Here is a 16914-nt window from a genome sequence, read left to right on the forward strand (position 1 = left end):
GTTTATCATCTTTAATTGAAGTGTGAGGTGAACCAGGATTTTAGAGAGACGGGGGTGGGAGAGAAGAGCTAGCTTTACTAGAGAGGCAGAGCTCGGTGTCATCGGCAAGACAGTGGAAAGGGATGTTAAAGTTAGGGAAAATACTGTCGAGGGTGTTGTAAGATGTAAGTGATAAAGAGGTGGAGCCCCAGGACAGAGCCCTGGGGAACACCAGAGGCGATGGGAACGTTGAGATCTGAACGACTTGAATGAGAGATAAAACTGGAACCAGGTTACCGTGTTTCCCCGAAAGTAAGACAGTGTCTTACTTTGTTTTTATCCCCAAAAGCCCCACTATGTCTTACTTTCGGGGTATGTCTTATATTGGAAAAAATTTTTCGAATTTTTTGTTTTAACCATAAAATTAACATTTATTAACAACCTGAACAGTATTGTATTCACCACAAAACAGTTTTATAAAAGGCAGACGCGGCGACGTATGGAGAGGGGGACGGTGCGGACGTGGGCAGGAGGCGGCGCGCAGCTAGATGAGAGGTGTTTCCCCGAAAGTAAGACATATGTCTTACTTTCGGGGTACGGCTTATATTAGCCGACCCCCCTGAAGCCCCCAATACGTCTTACAATCGGGGACGTATTAGCACCACCTACCATTAGTAGGTGGTGCTAATGGAGATCAATAGAGGAGAATGGAGTGAGAAATATGTCAAAGGCTGCACTTAGATCGAGGAAGAAGAGAATAGAATAAACCGGAATCAGCTGCCAGGAGGTCATCTGTGATTTTTAGTAGAAGTTATTATGACGAGGACGAAAACGGGACTGGAACCTTTCATACATACTATTGTAACAGCAACTTTTTGTACACAGCGCCATCTGCTGGCCTTCCACCTTACCACAAGCACAAGACAAAAAGATATTTTTCACCATCTCTCTGTTTTTCTGAATCAAGTTTTTGCTTTTTACAATAAAATTTGAAGGATTCAACAAAGAATAAAAAGAAACCAACAGATGGATAAAAATAGATGTTGAATCAGTTTTTTAAATTGACTTTCAAGTCACGTTGATTAAACATTATTGCTTTACATTTATTAACTGTAATGTTAGCATGACTCAGCGCAGAATTTCCCATTTATGATCCAAAAAAGAAAAAGTTCAGTTTTAAAACTCACATATGAGACAAATCCCCAGAAGGTTTAACCAGACCAGCAGATCTGGGTGTGAGATTTTCCAGCTCACTAATCTGAGGTCTGCTAACCTTCCTTCACTATTCCTAGAATAAAAGTGATCTGTTCTAGCTTCCAATCTCTAAATGATAGGTTGGTTCAGATATAACTTCTGAACATTAAATTGGTTCTAAATGGGTACAGATGGTGAAATAAGAAATGAAACCCTGATAGAACTTTTCCATCTTTAATATAATTGATGCATGCTTTTCATGTGATGCTTTGTTCCTCTCTGTTTAACCAGGAGTTATTGAGAGATGTAACTGAGTCAAAGACAAAGTATTAGTTTAATATTAGAGTTATTACACCTCTATTGCAGTTTTATCTGTAGTGAAGTCATTTTTATCAGAGGAGTGTACTCTTTTGGACGATGCACTAACTCCCCTCAGAGCGCTGCCATTACAACATTCTAAGAGTCACTTTTAGATTTTATTTAGAATCCACAAAATAGAAAATGATTTTATTTATTTTTTTACAAAGTTGACAATATACAACAGCACAGGAAGTCTGACCTTTACAAGAAAATAATTCAAGTGAAAAACAAATATTCTCAGGTTCCTGCAGTGTTTTCTTGTTAAAAGACACTTGAAAATAAATACTCCCGAAAGACTGGGGAACGGTGGAAATTGAAAAACCAGAAGTCAGATCATACAGTTTGTTCTCCTCATATCTAAAAGTTCCAACAGCGCCATCTTGGGTTTGTGTTGTATCTATTCGTTCCAGAGCCCTGAGTGCTGTGTATCAAAGGTCGACAGGTGGACCGAAGAGTTCCATGGTCTCCACAACCAGCGACAGGTGGTCCAGAAAGGAATTGACGGACACTCTGAGGATCCGAGCTTCGTCTGCGCTCCACCTCCTGAAACACAGCCACAGACGATCAGAGAGGCGGCGGCAGGCCGACCGGCAGCCGAATGCAGATACAAATGCTCTGATTGCTCACACAGACAGCGTGCTGCCAGACACACTCAGTTGCTTGCTGATACCGCCTCTTCTTGGCTCCCGGTCTGGGGACAGGGACCTCAGGGCCATGGTGGCCTCACGAGACGATGGGAAGGGGACGTCCAGAAAGCTGCAGGGCGGTCAAGGAAGACTGGCCAACTATGTCTGCATTGCTATTTGATAAAGTTTAGAGCAAGTACTACAGCATTTTTTTTGCACCCAGTCGTTACTTCTTCCTTCCACTCAACTTTCAATGAACACGCTCGGATACCACACTCTGTAACCAACCAACCTTCTTTAGCAAATACCGTTTGCAGGTTATTGGGGTATGTGATTAAAATGTGTCCAATATTTAACTTTTTTAGAAATATTTTTTAAGAGAATATTTTTGTTATTCATTTCATATGAATAACAAAATTTTCATATGAATAACATTTATTTTTGTTATTCATTTCACTTTCTGAAATTAATAACAAAAATATATATTTCTAGATTTACCTCATCCCAGGTGTGTGTGCCTCGTGCCAACTAAAATGTTGTGAACTAACCAATCAGAAACCTACAAAGCAAAGACCGTGTCATGTCGGATTCCCCAGACAGTAATCACAGTGTGCAAATAATACATACTGTCATTACTGTCTGTACTCTATCATTGGGACATTTCGAAAATATAAATAACTTCGACAGTCCCAGACTCCTAACCGACCGAAACCAGGCATAGTTTAATGTCAGGCAGTGAGAAAAAGCTCCTCCACCCCTAAAAATGTCCAAAGAACCACCAACACAGAACAGAACTCTAATAGAAACAGAACCGAACCAGAACCGAGCTACAAGCAAGCAGACCGGAAATGTAAATCCTGACATTTCAGTTGAAGTGCCCCTCCACTATAGTCCACATGTGAAGTAAAAGGATACAACTCCAGCTTGCCTGTTTCTTGGTTTGTTTCAGTCGCCATTGCTGTTGTATTGAAGGGACTGAACATAGACATAATATAACGCTTATATTATGTCTATGGGACTGAACTGGAAGAAGAAGAAGAAGAAGAAGAAGAAGAAGAAGAAGAAGAAGAAGAAGAAGAAGAAGAAGAAGCGTTTTCCACGTGAATGGCGCTGGGGAGCTCCTGCTCCCCAGCGGCGAGGGGCAGTAACACAACAGCAAATGAAGAAAGAAAACCAATTTACAGCCGAAATATTTAAGCTGAAAACGTTTAAATTTATCCTTTGTGGGAAAAACTGTCAGATTAATAAAAAGCAGTTGTACCTGAAACAAATATTTCAGTCGATCCTTCATCCAATCAGGGTACAGATATCACGGCAAACTGTTAAGTGCACCTATAAATACAGCTTGGCATTAAATTAATCATAAAGTTTTTAAATTACTGGTGTGCACAAAACTACATATCGTGATTTGTATATAAAATAAAATTTCAAATTTTCAGTTTAATATTAGCATTTGTATAAAAAATATATTATATATATTAGGTAAGTTTTTGTGTACAGCTCTGGATATCGGACTGGTCCTCCGCCGCCCTCTAATAAATCAGAGTATCCTCTGATGGCTGATCGATGATTAGCCATGATTTTTAATGACATCACGTAAACATACTTACTCACATGTGATTTTAATTTTATTTATTAAGTTTTATTCAATTTAATGGAAACACGCGAAATTACGTTTTTTCGAAATTATAGAATACAGACAAAGATTTGCGGACATTTGTAATGAAGACTCAGCTATTGTTATGCAAGTTGAACACTGACAACTTTACACAAAGTGTCACAATTCAGTACTTCCTATGAAAAGATTAAAAAATATATTTACAAAAATGTGATATATGCATGTCACACTTGTGAGATACTCTATGTAGTTAATCATAATTCATTATTCAACAAGGAAGGATTAATTTTTAAATTAAATTTACATATAAGATGAAGTTAGTTGGGACAGCTGTCATCCCTTAATAACTAAATTTATACTTTGAAAAATTGATTTTGTATTTACTCAGATCATCTGTGATGATACATCAAAGGTAACAAAAAGTGAAAACAACAGAACTTTTCCCAGCACTGAAAACTGGATTTATCTTGATTAAAAACAGAGCCAGTCTGAGGAAACGTAGTAGGCTCTGAACACTGGGGTGTTTTTCCATGGATCTGGCTGAGGTGATGGGAGCAGAGGGGGTGGATGTGGGTGATGCTTATCAGCGCCCGCTGACCTCCGGGCTCCCTAAGGCTCACAACTTCCTGTGGTCAAACCAGGCTGCATGTGGAAACGTCAGCTCCTCTGCCAAATCTCACACTTCACTGATACCCGACCCTCAGATAAGACACACACTATTTTCCACATCTCACACACAAAAACAACAGTCCTGCATCAGTTCCTGAAGCAGATTACAGAAGAAGTCAGGGGGTCAAATACTGCCTGAGGGGTCCTGATCCTCACTTCCAAAATAAATGAAAAAGAAACTTTAGTAGTCTGAAAAACAGCAATTAAATATGAACCATTTTACAGACATGCAGGATTCATAAAGGTGAAAAACGTTCATAAAGATAAAGAACAGCCCTTCTACCATCGTTAGATCTCTTTTACTGAGGATATGAATCAGGATGTCAAATTCCAGTTCACATTACAGAAACCTGTGGACTCATTCAACACATAAAATCATTCAACTGATGAGGAAAATGTTTGTCTGTTTGTCCAAATGTCTCATGGATTTACATGTTTCTAAGTCAAGCCTGTGCTGATGAGGCTGGTGTCATGTTATGGATTCATGATTGTGTAAACTTCAAACAGACTGGTGAAGCCTATTCTATTACACCGTCTCAGCAAGAAAAAACATGGACTAAAAACAGCCAAAAATAATTCACAATTTCTAAAATAAAAAAGCAAAATAAATGTCATATCAAGTGTTGTATGATGTTATATCAAACTTAAATATGTATTTACTTATCATTCATTCATTCAATGTCACACACCTCTAGTTTGCAGTGATATATATTTTTTTGGAGATTTATCTTTGTTAAAATGAACCAAACCATCAGAAATAGTTCATATATAGCAAACTCAAAAAAATTCAGTAAGAGAACCATTGCAGTTTTGCAAAATAAACCAATTTTGACAAGACCAAAAGAAAACTCCACCTCATCCTATGCCAAAACTTTCTTAGCAAAAAACTAGGGATTTTTTTGAAATCAGCGTTTCCTTTAAGAAAATTTATTTTTGCTTTGTGGTCCAAATGAAAACCTTTTCTGATTCCATCTTATATCTTACTATCTATTTTTTGATTGGGCAGCATTTGACAGTTATTGAGCGCAATAGACTATTATAACTAAATATCCCCATAAAAGCTGCAATGATGGAGTTTTCTATGAGTTCTGGCTCCCATAGTGCTGCTTTCAGAGTTGGGTACTAGTTACAGTTAGTTGAGTAACTTTTTGGAAAAAAAAAATACGTTTAGGTGTTTTACTCTGCTGTACTTTTTACTTTAACTTACATATGTATTATGAAGTATTCCTGATCTTATGTGAGAACATTTTCTGGATACCTTATCCACCTTATCCACTCTGAAACTTCACCAAATTACCAAAAAGGTATGCAGTTTTTCTTTAAAGTTTCAAATATAAATAAATTGCTTTAGAAAACTTATTTTGCCTGATTTTGTTTTGTAATTATGTCATTTATATGAATTATTTTCATGTTGGTCCTTAAAACACCTAAATTTCCACATTCATCTGATGTTGTTTTTAAATATTAAATGATTGATGTTTGGACCAGTTACTCAGTTCTTCCGTAACTTTTTACCAAAGCCTTGTTCAAGTAAGAATATGTCTAAGTAAAGTAATTCTTATTGGGTAAGAATTACTTTACCCAATAAAGTAAAAACCTCCGCCTGCTTCCATTTCTCAGAACGTCACGTCTTCTTGTGACGCACCTCACAGGAAAACGCGGAGAACGTGACAGGAATCAGATCCACCAACTGAAGTGAAAACACTGGTTTATGTAAATTAAGCTCCATGGCTCCTCAGGTGAGATTTATGTTTTAATTACTTCCTCATAGTGGATTTTTTTTAATGTTGAGAACATGTTTAAGTACTTTATGAAGCGCAAAGACCGAAGAAAGTTTACCGTAACTCGTGTGTAGCGGAAATATCCAATTAACCGCGGGGGTTAATTACACACATGAATAAACCACAAGCTGACCGCCGCGTGGAAACGGCGCGCTGTGATTGGTTCCCTCAGAACGGGCTCTGTATAAATACCCGCTGTGGAGTTAGAGGAGTCACGAAGACCGAGCATCTGGAATCAGCTGTGAACAACACACCGCCTCCTCATCCTCACCGTCATCACCAGCGTAGAAGAAGAAGAAGATGCTGCGCCGCTCCGCTCCGCTCCTCCTCCTCTGCTCCCTCTGCCTCGCTTCCGGCTTCCAGATGCCGCCGGAGGAGGCCGCTCCCCGCCGGGCACGCTTCTCCTCCAACAGCCCGAGTGAGTGTCTGCTCTACCCGCTGCCTCTGGTTGTTCTTCCCGTTCTCCTATAGTTCACTCATAGTTTGACATTTGTGTTAAAGTTTATATCATAGCCTGGAGAAGTCCACCTTTTACTTGTAAAAAACATTAAGAGCATTATTTTCTAATTAGGAGGACGTCTCGGGTATGGGTCTAATAAGATATATCATAATATATCTTATCTTATGATATTATAAGAAATCCACTGCATTATCTCTCTGTTATGCAGTGGAAATAATTTCAAGGTCTTATAAGATAAATAAAGACAAAATAGTTGTAACAACCATAATGTACACTTTCAGAGTTTCTTGCACCTTTTGTTCATCCATCGCTTATTTTTAAACACTTCAGTGGTACTGAAATGAGCAAACTTTGAGTGTTCTGCTCAGTATTAACTTCCACACTGAGATACATTGGATGATTTTGCAGTGTATCTTTACACAATTAAACATAAAAACACTGTTTTACATTGCTTAATATTTAAGCTCATATGAAAAAAAAATTGTCATTTTGAGAATGTAACTCAAAGAAAAATATTGAATTTCAGTCATAACGTAATGTCTTGCTCATCTTGTCTTGTAATAAATGTAGCAGCAGTTGAAACAAAACATGAAGCCTGAAGTTCATCTTTGTCTGGAAATGTTTTTCATTAAGTCCACCTTTACTTGATTAGCCTGCTTATTTAGAATATCCATAGTCGCTGTGGGACTACAAAGCAACCCACACATTTAAGGTGGAGTGTGTTTGTCATGTGGTTCTCCTGTAAAACGTCTCCTCTGAATGTGACGCTGCAGCCGATGTGGCCAGATGTTTGAACGATGCCGTGGCAGTGGGCTGTGGATTCTTCTCCTGCCTTGAAAACTCCACCTGTGACACAGACGGGATGCACGAGATCTGCGAGCTGTTCCTTCATGCTGCGGCCACCTTCAACACGGAAGTGAGTCCCTCCACCCAGCCCCTGCCTGGGTTGGACCCCCATTCACCTGGCCGGGTCTCAGTCTGAATTCTGTTGCCGTTCTTCAGGGTAAGACCTTTGTGAAGAAGAGTCTGCAGTGCATTTCCCAGGGCATCTCTAACAAAGTCTTCCAGACCATCCGCCGCTGTAACATCTTCCAGACCATGATTGCTGAGGTTCGTAGGCCCAGAAATGTTAATGTAGATGTGAGATTGTCCTCTGAAGCATGACTCTGGTTTTTATCATCATGGGTAAATCACTGACAGTCATACAAAAGCTTATGTTTCTTTTCATTATGTTCCTTTTTTTAATTAACTTTGCTTGTAAGCCACAGGCTGCTGGCTTTGCCACATTTGCAAGATATGTTGCCTGTTTGCTCGGCATGTTAGATTTAAACTAGATTTAAAGTTTGAGTGACATTGTGGTCAATTATGCAAACTAATGAAACTCTGTTGGTGTTGCGACTTCAGTCATGGAATCAGGCCCATTTTTATACTTCTGTACTACAGTGTTTTTTAATTTGTTTTTTTTTTCAATAACTCTGTTCCCACCTTGTCAAAGGTTCAAGAGGAGTGCTACACCAGTCTGGACATCTGCACTGTGGCTCGGACAAACCCTGATGCCATCGGAGAGGTGGTGCAGGTTCCCACTCACTTCCCCAACAGGTGAGCTCTGACATCGTCAGTAAGATGTAATGAAGCCACAACTGTAACTATACTGAGCAAAACTTGGTTATCTGATATCTTACCTCAGACTCATGAAGGTCAAACAGATTCCACGTGTTCATTTTTTAAAATCTTTTTTTTGTTTCATGACTGTCAGTTTTATTTACATTAAGAGTTAAAGGAGTTTACATAAGCAGACAGTTCTCTGACTATTCAAATGTGTGCCTGACAACAGAAAAAACTAAATCACAACAACACAAATCTTAGGAGCTCCATTTTGGTTTTAGCCAGTTGGGGTCACAGTTTGTATGAGCATCATAAACAACAGACAACAGAACAACTCAGAGAAATGTGGCAGGAGGGAATTAAAGTGTGCAAAATGTGATACAATGAACATGTTTTCTACTTGACATATTTACAAAGTACTTTCTGCTGTGTTTTGCTAGTGAAGCTCAACTACACAACATTTAAATCTTGTTAAAGACAACATTAAATGTTGCTTTAAAGACAACATTTAAAGCTGCAGTATAAAGTTTTACAAAAAATATATTTTTACTGTATTTGTCAAAACAAGTACGGTGTGAGAGAGACATGTAAAAACATTGAGCTTCTAATTAGAAACAACCAATCAGAGCTAGGAGGCAGGTCTTAGCGCTGTCAATCATTATCTTGTATGGCTCTGCTCATTCCTCACCCCCTTACTCTTTGCTATCCTGAAGCCCAGCAGACAATGTTGTGAACAGTCAGGCTAGTTAGCATTACCAACGGTGATGGAAGATAAATGGTTTACCTTTAAGTTGTTTCTCCGTCATTACCACATTGAACAGCGAGTACACAAGGATGATTGACAGTGCTAAGCCTCTCATCAGGTCTAAATCCAGTTGAGTATTTTGGCGAGTGACGAAAGCTGATGTCTACAGATGCTTCTCTGTTCTACCAACTGAGCTTCTGCTGTTTTGTAAGGAACTTTGCGCAGAATTGTTGATCTTTAGATGAGCAAACACCGAAACACTTGCTACTGTATTTGTAGCAAACAGTGGCTCTGCAAAAATATTCATATTTTTAGTTCATTCAAAAAAAATTTAAAACCATGCATCGTTTTAGTTTCACTTCACAATTTTGCTCTACTTAATGTCGGTGTGACTAATAAAACGCTTGATAAACACAGTAAATTTGCAACCTGACAAACTGGAAGAGTTGAAGGGGCATGAAGATTTTTTGCAAACCACCTCATGACCCTGAGTCTGCATTTTCTGCTGAAACCACAGGTACTACAGTACGCTGCTGCAGACACTGCAGGCCTGCGACGAGCAGACCGTGTCAACGGTGAGGACCGGGGTCATGACCCGCCTGGGGCCCGACATGGAGAGCTTCCTGCAGCTCGTCCAGAACAAGCCCTGCACCCCCAGCTCTGACTCCACAGCATTCAGCAACCCGGCCAGCTGGAGGAACATGCCCGTGTTCAACATCCAACCCGGCTTCAGGGGTCGCGACCCCACCCACTTGTTTGCCAAGAGATCTGTGGACACCCAGGGGAACAAGGGAGGGGCCCAAGCTGATGAGTAGATGACAAAGATCAGAAGTAAAAAGATTGTTGTGTTGTAAATTGGGGGATTTTTTAAATTCTTAGTTCATCCACCAGGTAACTGATGTGATCTTGTTACACCAGTATACTCTTATTACAATTTATATTTATTGTCCTAAATTAATTTCTTAGGCTGCATTGGTGGTATGTTTAAATTAGCCAGAGGATAAGAAGCAGGGTGAGGCGTTCATGCTGGTCATGGAGTGTTTCACTGCCTCGTTTTACTGCTCTACAAATCACTTTATAAGCTGTTATGTTGAAAAAAAGTTTAAATGTCTGTCAAAATGTGGGATTCAAGTTGGTTTGTTGGGACATTAGAAATAAATGCGCTGATATAAACTCTTAAATTTGACTGGATTATTTCCACTGAATGTTTTTCGTAACATCCACACTGGCAAAAAAGAAACTTATGTTTATAAGAGGTTTATTATTTTTCCATGTCAGCCATGTTTGGGCTAAAGCAGGTCAATAAGAGCACAGCTTCCACACATTTACCTGCATTTTCTAATCATACAGAATTCAAACTTAAAAACATTGCAACTCAGTTTTACCAGAGACTGTGCAGAAATATTTCAGAATCCAGTTTATTCTGTTACAGATAAAGATGCAGCTTTATGCTCTAACAACATTCTCAGTTATTGTTTAAACACTTTTCTTTTACTGTCAAAGAAGCTGAGGCGAGGCGGATATCTGCCACCAGATGGCGTACAAACTGTTTCACTGTCAATCACTGCACATCCTAACACTGTTTTCTCCTTTAAAATGAGGTTTTAACGGACGTGCTGAGTTTGCAGATCTTAGTATTCTCCGAAAAAGAAGAAAAAATCCCAGGGTTTAAGGCCCTGGTTGTCAAGTATAAATTATCTCTAACATCTAGAACAATATTAGCCTCTTGTATTAATAAAGCAAAAGTTGTTAAACAATTTCCATCTTCAGGAAGGACTGATGTACAAACACATCATTATATCTCTTCTGATTTCATGCTTTTAACATTGTTTGAGTCAACTTCCTCTGTAGAAAATTCTAAAAAGATTTAATTAGAAATCACTATATAAAAAAAGATATAGGACAAAGATTAAGCCAAAGAAAAAATTGATTCACTGCTGGAATCCCTTTACGTAGAAATGCCTCAGCAACTTTTTGCTGTCTGACTTTATCAGTCACATCACTGCACATGAATTTTTGCTCAGACCTTTAATTTTCATCTCTCTGTTAAAACCTGTGGAGGTTCTATTGTAAGGACATCTGTACATCAGACACTGATAGCTTTTTATTTAAACATAACCGCTTTAGAAGTGTCTCTCCAGCCTGCTGGGAACACCAGAACATCGAAAAGAAATGAAAATATTTTCTAAAAGTGCAACATTTTTTGCCAGTCATTTCAGAAAGTGAAAATGTCATTTAATAGAGATTCATTAAAGAGTAAAATATTCCTTTTTTTCCATGTTAGTGATTATGGCCTACAGGTAAAGAAAACCCAAAATTCAGTGTCTCTGAAAGTAAGAATATCGCATCAGACACAGAAAAAAATATATTTAGATGAACATTTATAACATTTCTCACAAATTAATTTAACTGAATCTATGAAGAAATGCAGCTGCCCTGACAGTGACATGTGTAAAGAAGAAATATGTGACACCTCTGTCTGGGCAGGTTTGGTGTCTCACACCTGAAGGTGCAAAGAGGCCCCACGCCGGTGCTCACTCAGCCATGGGTCGCCATAGGCAACAACTGACCCATGATGTTATGGCCCATTACCCTCTGCTCTTCCCTGGGGGGGCGTCCATCTTTTCTTCCATCCCTTAGGCCAGGGCTTGCTGACAGGAAGGTGGGCAGCCGCGTTTCCAGGAATCCCATCAGTGTAACAGCAGGCTGCTCTGCGTGTTCACTGAAGTGATGGGAGCCACAGCATCACTAATGAAGCAGAGTTCAGGCTGTGGGGACGCTGAGCTGTTCCAGTTAAAGTGTAACTCAGCTCAGTAGCATCATGGAGCCAGTCAAAGCTTCCTGATTTCACTGGAAACATAGTCCGGATGAGACATCTCCCATTTTACTCTGACGTCCTCAGGGCAGCAGGCAGGTACAGCAACTTTAAACCTGCAGTATGTAACTTTCATAAAAATATGTAGTTTTTTTTCACATACTGTATCTGTCAAAAGTGTCACCACGTCCTCAGCATTTAATAAGAGATGAATAATCTGTGAAAAGATCAATGTCCTCCACCTCCTCCCTGACCTGCTACTGCTACTCCAAAAGCCACCAATCGGAGCCAGGAGGAGGGTTTTAGTGTTGTCAATCAAACTCATGTAGTTGCTGCTAAATATGCTCATAGTGGAGAAACAACTTACTGTTACAGAAAAACGGTGGGTCTCCAAACTAACTAGCCTGACCTCTGGGAGAAGGCAGAGGAGCTTTGTTGTTAGCTTTAGTCCTCGTCTTTATTCAGGTACCACTTGGGCTCTGCCATACATGGAAACTCCATTGCTGTGAAACGTATTTGCCCACTACTGATTTTTTTGGTTTTGTTTTCGGGTTTTTTGTCACTGACTGTGTTTCCATTCACCATAAAATTGCGCAAAGTCTAGACCTGAATTCAGTTGACAAGTGCCAGTGAAATGTTGAAAAACCAAACAACAAAACCTACTCAGCTTGCAATGTGATGAAATGTGAAAAAGTTCAAAACTTTTTCAGGGGACAAAATTATAAAACACTGTGATATTTAACAAAAATGCAATATTTACCTTGTAGAGATAAAACTAACTAGAAGTTCCCATGAATAAACATGATCTTCCAAGTTAATTCTAAGACACCTTGCTGTTGCTGTCCTAGTATTAAAACACATGAACACTGCACAAACTTCAGTTGTTAATTTTGCTATTTTTACTATTTTACTTCGGACGTTTTTTACTCTGAATTCCTCAAAACACGTCTCAGTTTTATAGTTTGCTGAGGTTCCTGCCACAGCACTTCCTCTGGTAGTAAGTCAGCCTTTCATGGCAGTCTGAGAGCTCTAAGGGATGAAATGGATGCCAGGACTGCAGCAAACAGGAAGAAGAGCTCAGCATGAGGCTGCAGCTTAATACACACAGCAGTGGACTGTCAGGCCGGGAGCTGGAGCACATGATGGACGATCTCCCACGTTCCTCTTTATGGGAGAAAAGAAAGTATGGAGCTACAAAAAGGAAACTTAACAATCTTCAGGGAGAAGACGCAGAGCAGTTAGATGAAAAACGGACTGTGTGACACGAGTCCTAAGTGGAACTCTGCTTCTTGCAATTCACCTTCTTGGGGCCGACACACACATTGAGAGAGTTTCTGCTGAAGGTAAAAAGTCCTCAAAGTTTATTCCTGAGAATCACATCCACACCACAAACAGCAACCTGTACAACAATCATTAGTGTTTCCATCACAAACGTACCGTCTATATTCTCACAAAACACACACACATACACACACACACACACACACACACACACACACACACACAACACACACACACACACACAATTGCCAATTTTCTATTAAATAGGAAATGAAATTAAAAACTTAAATGAATAAGCTTTTACACACAAGTCACTAAAACTCATAGCAGCGATGAATGTAAACAGTTACTTGAAATATCTTCATAATTCAGCCATGGTGCCAGCACTGGAGCGACAAGACCAGGCTCCTTGGGAGCTGCTACGTATGCGGCACTTTGGGGAAATTGTGGACTGTGATTTTACAGAAGAATTATGGATCCAACAAGGTTAGAGTGACACATAACTTTTTATGAACAATGAGATGCTGTGAGAGCTCTGGTGGAACCAGCTGCACATTATCTGAATAAATAAATAAACTATCACTTTCCTGCCATTCCTTTTTATAGTTTTCGCCAGTAGTAACATCCGGCTGTTGATCACATAACTCCTATTATGCAAAAAAAAAAAAAAGTTCCCTAAGTACATCTACTTTAATAAGGCTACAAAAACCATCTCCTCCTACTATAAAATCTGTTATGAAAAAATGTGAGTTCTTTTTAAATTGTTCTGTTTTCATTAAGGAAACTGATTTTTGTAATGTCAATTTGTGCAATTCTATGTTTGCTTACTGCTTGCAGGAGACACCATAATCATGGAAACTGGCAAGATGATAAAGTTGGTCCAAGAAGAGGACAAAACTTCTTTTGTCCTCTTTTATTTCCTTTTATCAATTTCCTTTTATTGATAAAAGACAATTTAAGCCAAAATTTACAAAAATATTCAGATGATATTCAGTCCTTATGAAAGATGGACAAGAGGCAGAGATCTGGTGGAACGCTTTGTGTCATAGTGTGGGATCAATTATCTCATCCTCAATGTGAAGACATCAAGAGATGCTTGTAGACTTCAAGAGAAATATAAGGAATATAAATACTGCGGTGTTCATCTGGACAACAGACTGGACTGGACAACTTTGAAGCATCAATAAGAAGGACAGAGTAGGTTGTACTTCTGGGGAAACTTTAGGTGCTTCAGTGTTTGCAGCAGTTTGTGTAGCATTATCAAGCAGGGATGTTAGGTGTATCAACACCAGCTCTGCTTGAATCCAACTCCAGTCCGTTTGTCTAGATTCTACACACCACCCTGAACTCTGGTGTGGTTCGAATGCGTATGTGAACACCGTGTGGTTGATAGAGGTGGGCAAATTGATCCAAAATATCGACAATACCGATACCAAGTTGGTATGAGTATCGGATCGATACTTGCGAGGTGAGATTGATACTTTACTTCCAGGTTACTAATTTGACATTTACTTCATTTTTAGTACTTTTTATCAACTTGACCTAACAAGAAAAAAAAAAAGTTTTGTTTTGATTTATTCTCACATTATACTTTTTTTTACTTTGTTTATTCCAGAAAAGACACACACACATATGTTTATTATTGTTTCTTGTTGTTTATTGTTATCATTAATAAAAGTATTTTGTGGATGCCTGTAAATATTGTCCAAATTCTGTCCCAGGATTTTACAAAGCATTTTAAAAGCAAAAACCACTAAAACACCTAACGGTCAGAAGTTTGCTTTTATACCAAACTTAACAAAAAGTATTGATATTCATGTTATTGGTGAATGGTGGCTCTGTATTTACTTGGTATCAGATCGATACCAAACTATGAAGAACCGCCCCCCCGCGCCCCCTCCCCCGCCTAGTGATCGGAGACCGCTCAAAAGGCGGGGAGACGAGCAGGGCATTCCGGGTAAAAACAACCAAAACAAACAAACAGCCTAGCACTGACACGAGAAATGGCTCATGATCTTTTATCAAAGACAAAAGAGAAATCCTACAACCGCTAAAGTCTGACACCACTCCATTGTTGTTTACATTTTGCGATGGAAGTTGGGGTCAGGGTCTTCTTCAGATTGTTCTTTTGTGTTGTTTCCTTCGGTGGTGTTGGTGCAGCGCCACCACAGCCTGGGAGGGGGGTAACATATTTTCAAAGGTTTTGGTTTGTTTCATACAGGAAAGAGAACCAGAGCTGGAAATGGAACAAATGTTGCACATTTAGTCTCCAGTTGAGCACAGCCTACATAAACCAGCTCAATAGAAAGAAATTAAATGAAATTAAAGAAAAATGTTTTTTGGTATTTGAAAGAAAATGACTCCAATGACTCTTATTTAGCTTTAGGTTAAACGAAGAAAAATGAAAACAAGACATGCTTTTCAACATCAGTTTGATGTCTTTTTAATATTGTTTTTAATACTGTTCTTTAGTTATTTTACATTAAACTTAAAGCTCATTGTCTAACAGTAGCAGCCCATGGAGAATAAGTGCAATATGTATTTTTTTTACAGATAAACAAACAGAATAAATCAAAAAGTATGTTTCTGAGAGTATTTTATGTGTGATGAGTTATTCTGCTGAGGAGCAGGAATCCAACTGTACAAATAAAGAATAATAACTACATAGATTTATCAAAACATGTTGCTGTCCCATTTTCTATCCATTCCACTTCATGTCACTGTAACACAACTAGACAGATACTCAACATGAAACAGACTAATGTGTACAATATTCACACGGAGTACATTATTATAGACACACGAGACACATGTCCTCCTTCAGTGTCTGAGGTACGTCTTGTCCTTCTGTCCTAGCAAGACACTGCATTTCCTGTCTGAGGGAGTCCAGTTCAGTCCAGCTGGTCTTTACATCACACAGCAGTGAAACAGTTCATCTGAGCTCAGTCTGTTGCTCTGCCTGGCGGCCTCATCTGAGGCTGCACCGGGCTGTACAGGAAACAGGAAGTAAACATTCCCAGGATGATGCCATCGAGGTACGGTGAGCCTAGGCAGAGCCACAGACCGATGTGTACTGGACCAGAGGGACGGCCAGGTCCAGGTACTCCTGCGAGGGTACGGACAAAGAGTTAGAGCTGATTTTCAACTTTAATAAGGTGACACATTAAAACACATTAGCATCATGCAAGAGGCTGGTTTAAAAACCTTTAAACTGAAACAAAATGAGCTGCATTACATTCTGCCTTGTCTGACAGATAAACTGGCCAATCAGAACAGGCTGCGTTGTAATGGATGAAGTAAAGGTGAAGAAACTGAAAGTAAATATTTTAAGTTATTGTCACCACTTTGTGACAATAAAGTCACAAAGTGAAAAGTGTTCTTCTGTAAGTTTTCTATAATACCTACAGAAAAACAGTCCCACAGCATCATGCTAACACCACCATACGCAACAGTTGGTAAAGAGTTCTTATGTTTGAAAGCTTAATCTTGATTCCAGAACTGTCCACCTGACTCTGGAGTTTTCTCCCAACTTTTGTTGTCACCATTTTGTGGACTAACATCAGCGCCACCATGAGGAGGATGGAGAACTGTGATTTATCGACAGATGATGTAAACTGCTTGTATGGGGAAAAAAATCTATCAGTTCAAAAAGCTAACAAATAGATTCATAAACACAAAAACACAGGACATTATAAATATCATTTCAGTTTGTTTTTGTTAGCTTTATAAATGCACAATATAATTCCAGTTATTATTTAATTAATTATATAATATTATTATT

At 39.0% G+C, this 16914-nt stretch overlaps 3 protein-coding genes across 4 annotated transcripts in view; 1 reads left to right on the plus strand and 2 right to left on the minus strand.

Annotated features, from left to right (window-relative positions):
• Positions 1 to 1488: 1488 nt before the first annotated feature.
• Positions 1489 to 3194, minus strand: lage3 (L antigen family member 3). Its single transcript, XM_007572712.2, has 3 exons — positions 3075 to 3194; positions 2161 to 2289; positions 1489 to 2076 (listed from the first exon to the last, which is right to left on the minus strand). The coding sequence occupies exons 1-3, from the start codon at positions 3146 to 3148 to the stop codon at positions 1962 to 1964; spliced, it is 318 nt and encodes a 105-aa protein (XP_007572774.1). The 5' UTR covers positions 3149 to 3194; the 3' UTR covers positions 1489 to 1961.
• A 3168-nt stretch (positions 3195 to 6362) lies between these two features.
• stc1l (stanniocalcin 1, like) lies at positions 6363 to 10218 on the plus strand. Its single transcript, XM_007572713.2, has 5 exons — positions 6363 to 6645; positions 7461 to 7603; positions 7690 to 7797; positions 8183 to 8286; positions 9555 to 10218. Exons 1-5 carry the CDS (start codon positions 6528 to 6530, stop codon positions 9850 to 9852), a joined length of 771 nt encoding a protein of 256 aa, XP_007572775.1. The 5' UTR covers positions 6363 to 6527; the 3' UTR covers positions 9853 to 10218.
• Positions 10219 to 15559: 5341 nt separating this feature from the next.
• LOC103152302 (fibroblast growth factor receptor 1-A-like) overlaps positions 15560 to 16914 on the minus strand; it is a 24158-nt gene continuing 22803 nt past the window's right edge. For both annotated transcript variants that reach the window (XM_016661020.1, XM_007572714.2), the window contains one exon: positions 15560 to 16239. In XM_016661020.1, coding sequence (XP_016516506.1) covers positions 16180 to 16239 — 60 coding nt within the window. In that variant the 3' untranslated portion in view covers positions 15560 to 16179. The remainder of the gene's footprint in view (positions 16240 to 16914) is intronic.

This window comes from Poecilia formosa, unplaced genomic scaffold (assembly GCF_000485575.1).
Source record: "Poecilia formosa unplaced genomic scaffold, Poecilia_formosa-5.1.2 Scaffold307, whole genome shotgun sequence".
NCBI lineage: Eukaryota > Metazoa > Chordata > Actinopteri > Cyprinodontiformes > Poeciliidae > Poecilia > Poecilia formosa.

What these genes read in the sequence shown, in the direction of transcription:
- lage3 (XM_007572712.2), bottom strand. Translation starts at nt 3,148, where the DNA reads ATGTCTATGTTCAGTCCCTTCAATACAACAGCAATGGCGACTGAAACA. An exon ending in GAAACAGGCAAGCTGGAGTT is followed by an intron (nt 2,290 to 3,074) that starts GTATCCTTTTAC and finishes ACCGCCCTGCAG; the next exon opens with CTTTCTGGACGTCCCCTTCC. An exon ending in TCTGGCAGCACGCTGTCTGT is followed by an intron (nt 2,077 to 2,160) that starts GTGAGCAATCAG and finishes GCTGTGTTTCAG; the next exon opens with GAGGTGGAGCGCAGACGAAG.
- stc1l (XM_007572713.2), top strand. Translation starts at nt 6,528, where the DNA reads ATGCTGCGCCGCTCCGCTCCGCTCCTCCTCCTCTGCTCCCTCTGCCTC. An exon ending in CTTCTCCTCCAACAGCCCGA is followed by an intron (nt 6,646 to 7,460) that starts GTGAGTGTCTGC and finishes GTGACGCTGCAG; the next exon opens with CCGATGTGGCCAGATGTTTG. An exon ending in CGGCCACCTTCAACACGGAA is followed by an intron (nt 7,604 to 7,689) that starts GTGAGTCCCTCC and finishes GCCGTTCTTCAG; the next exon opens with GGTAAGACCTTTGTGAAGAA.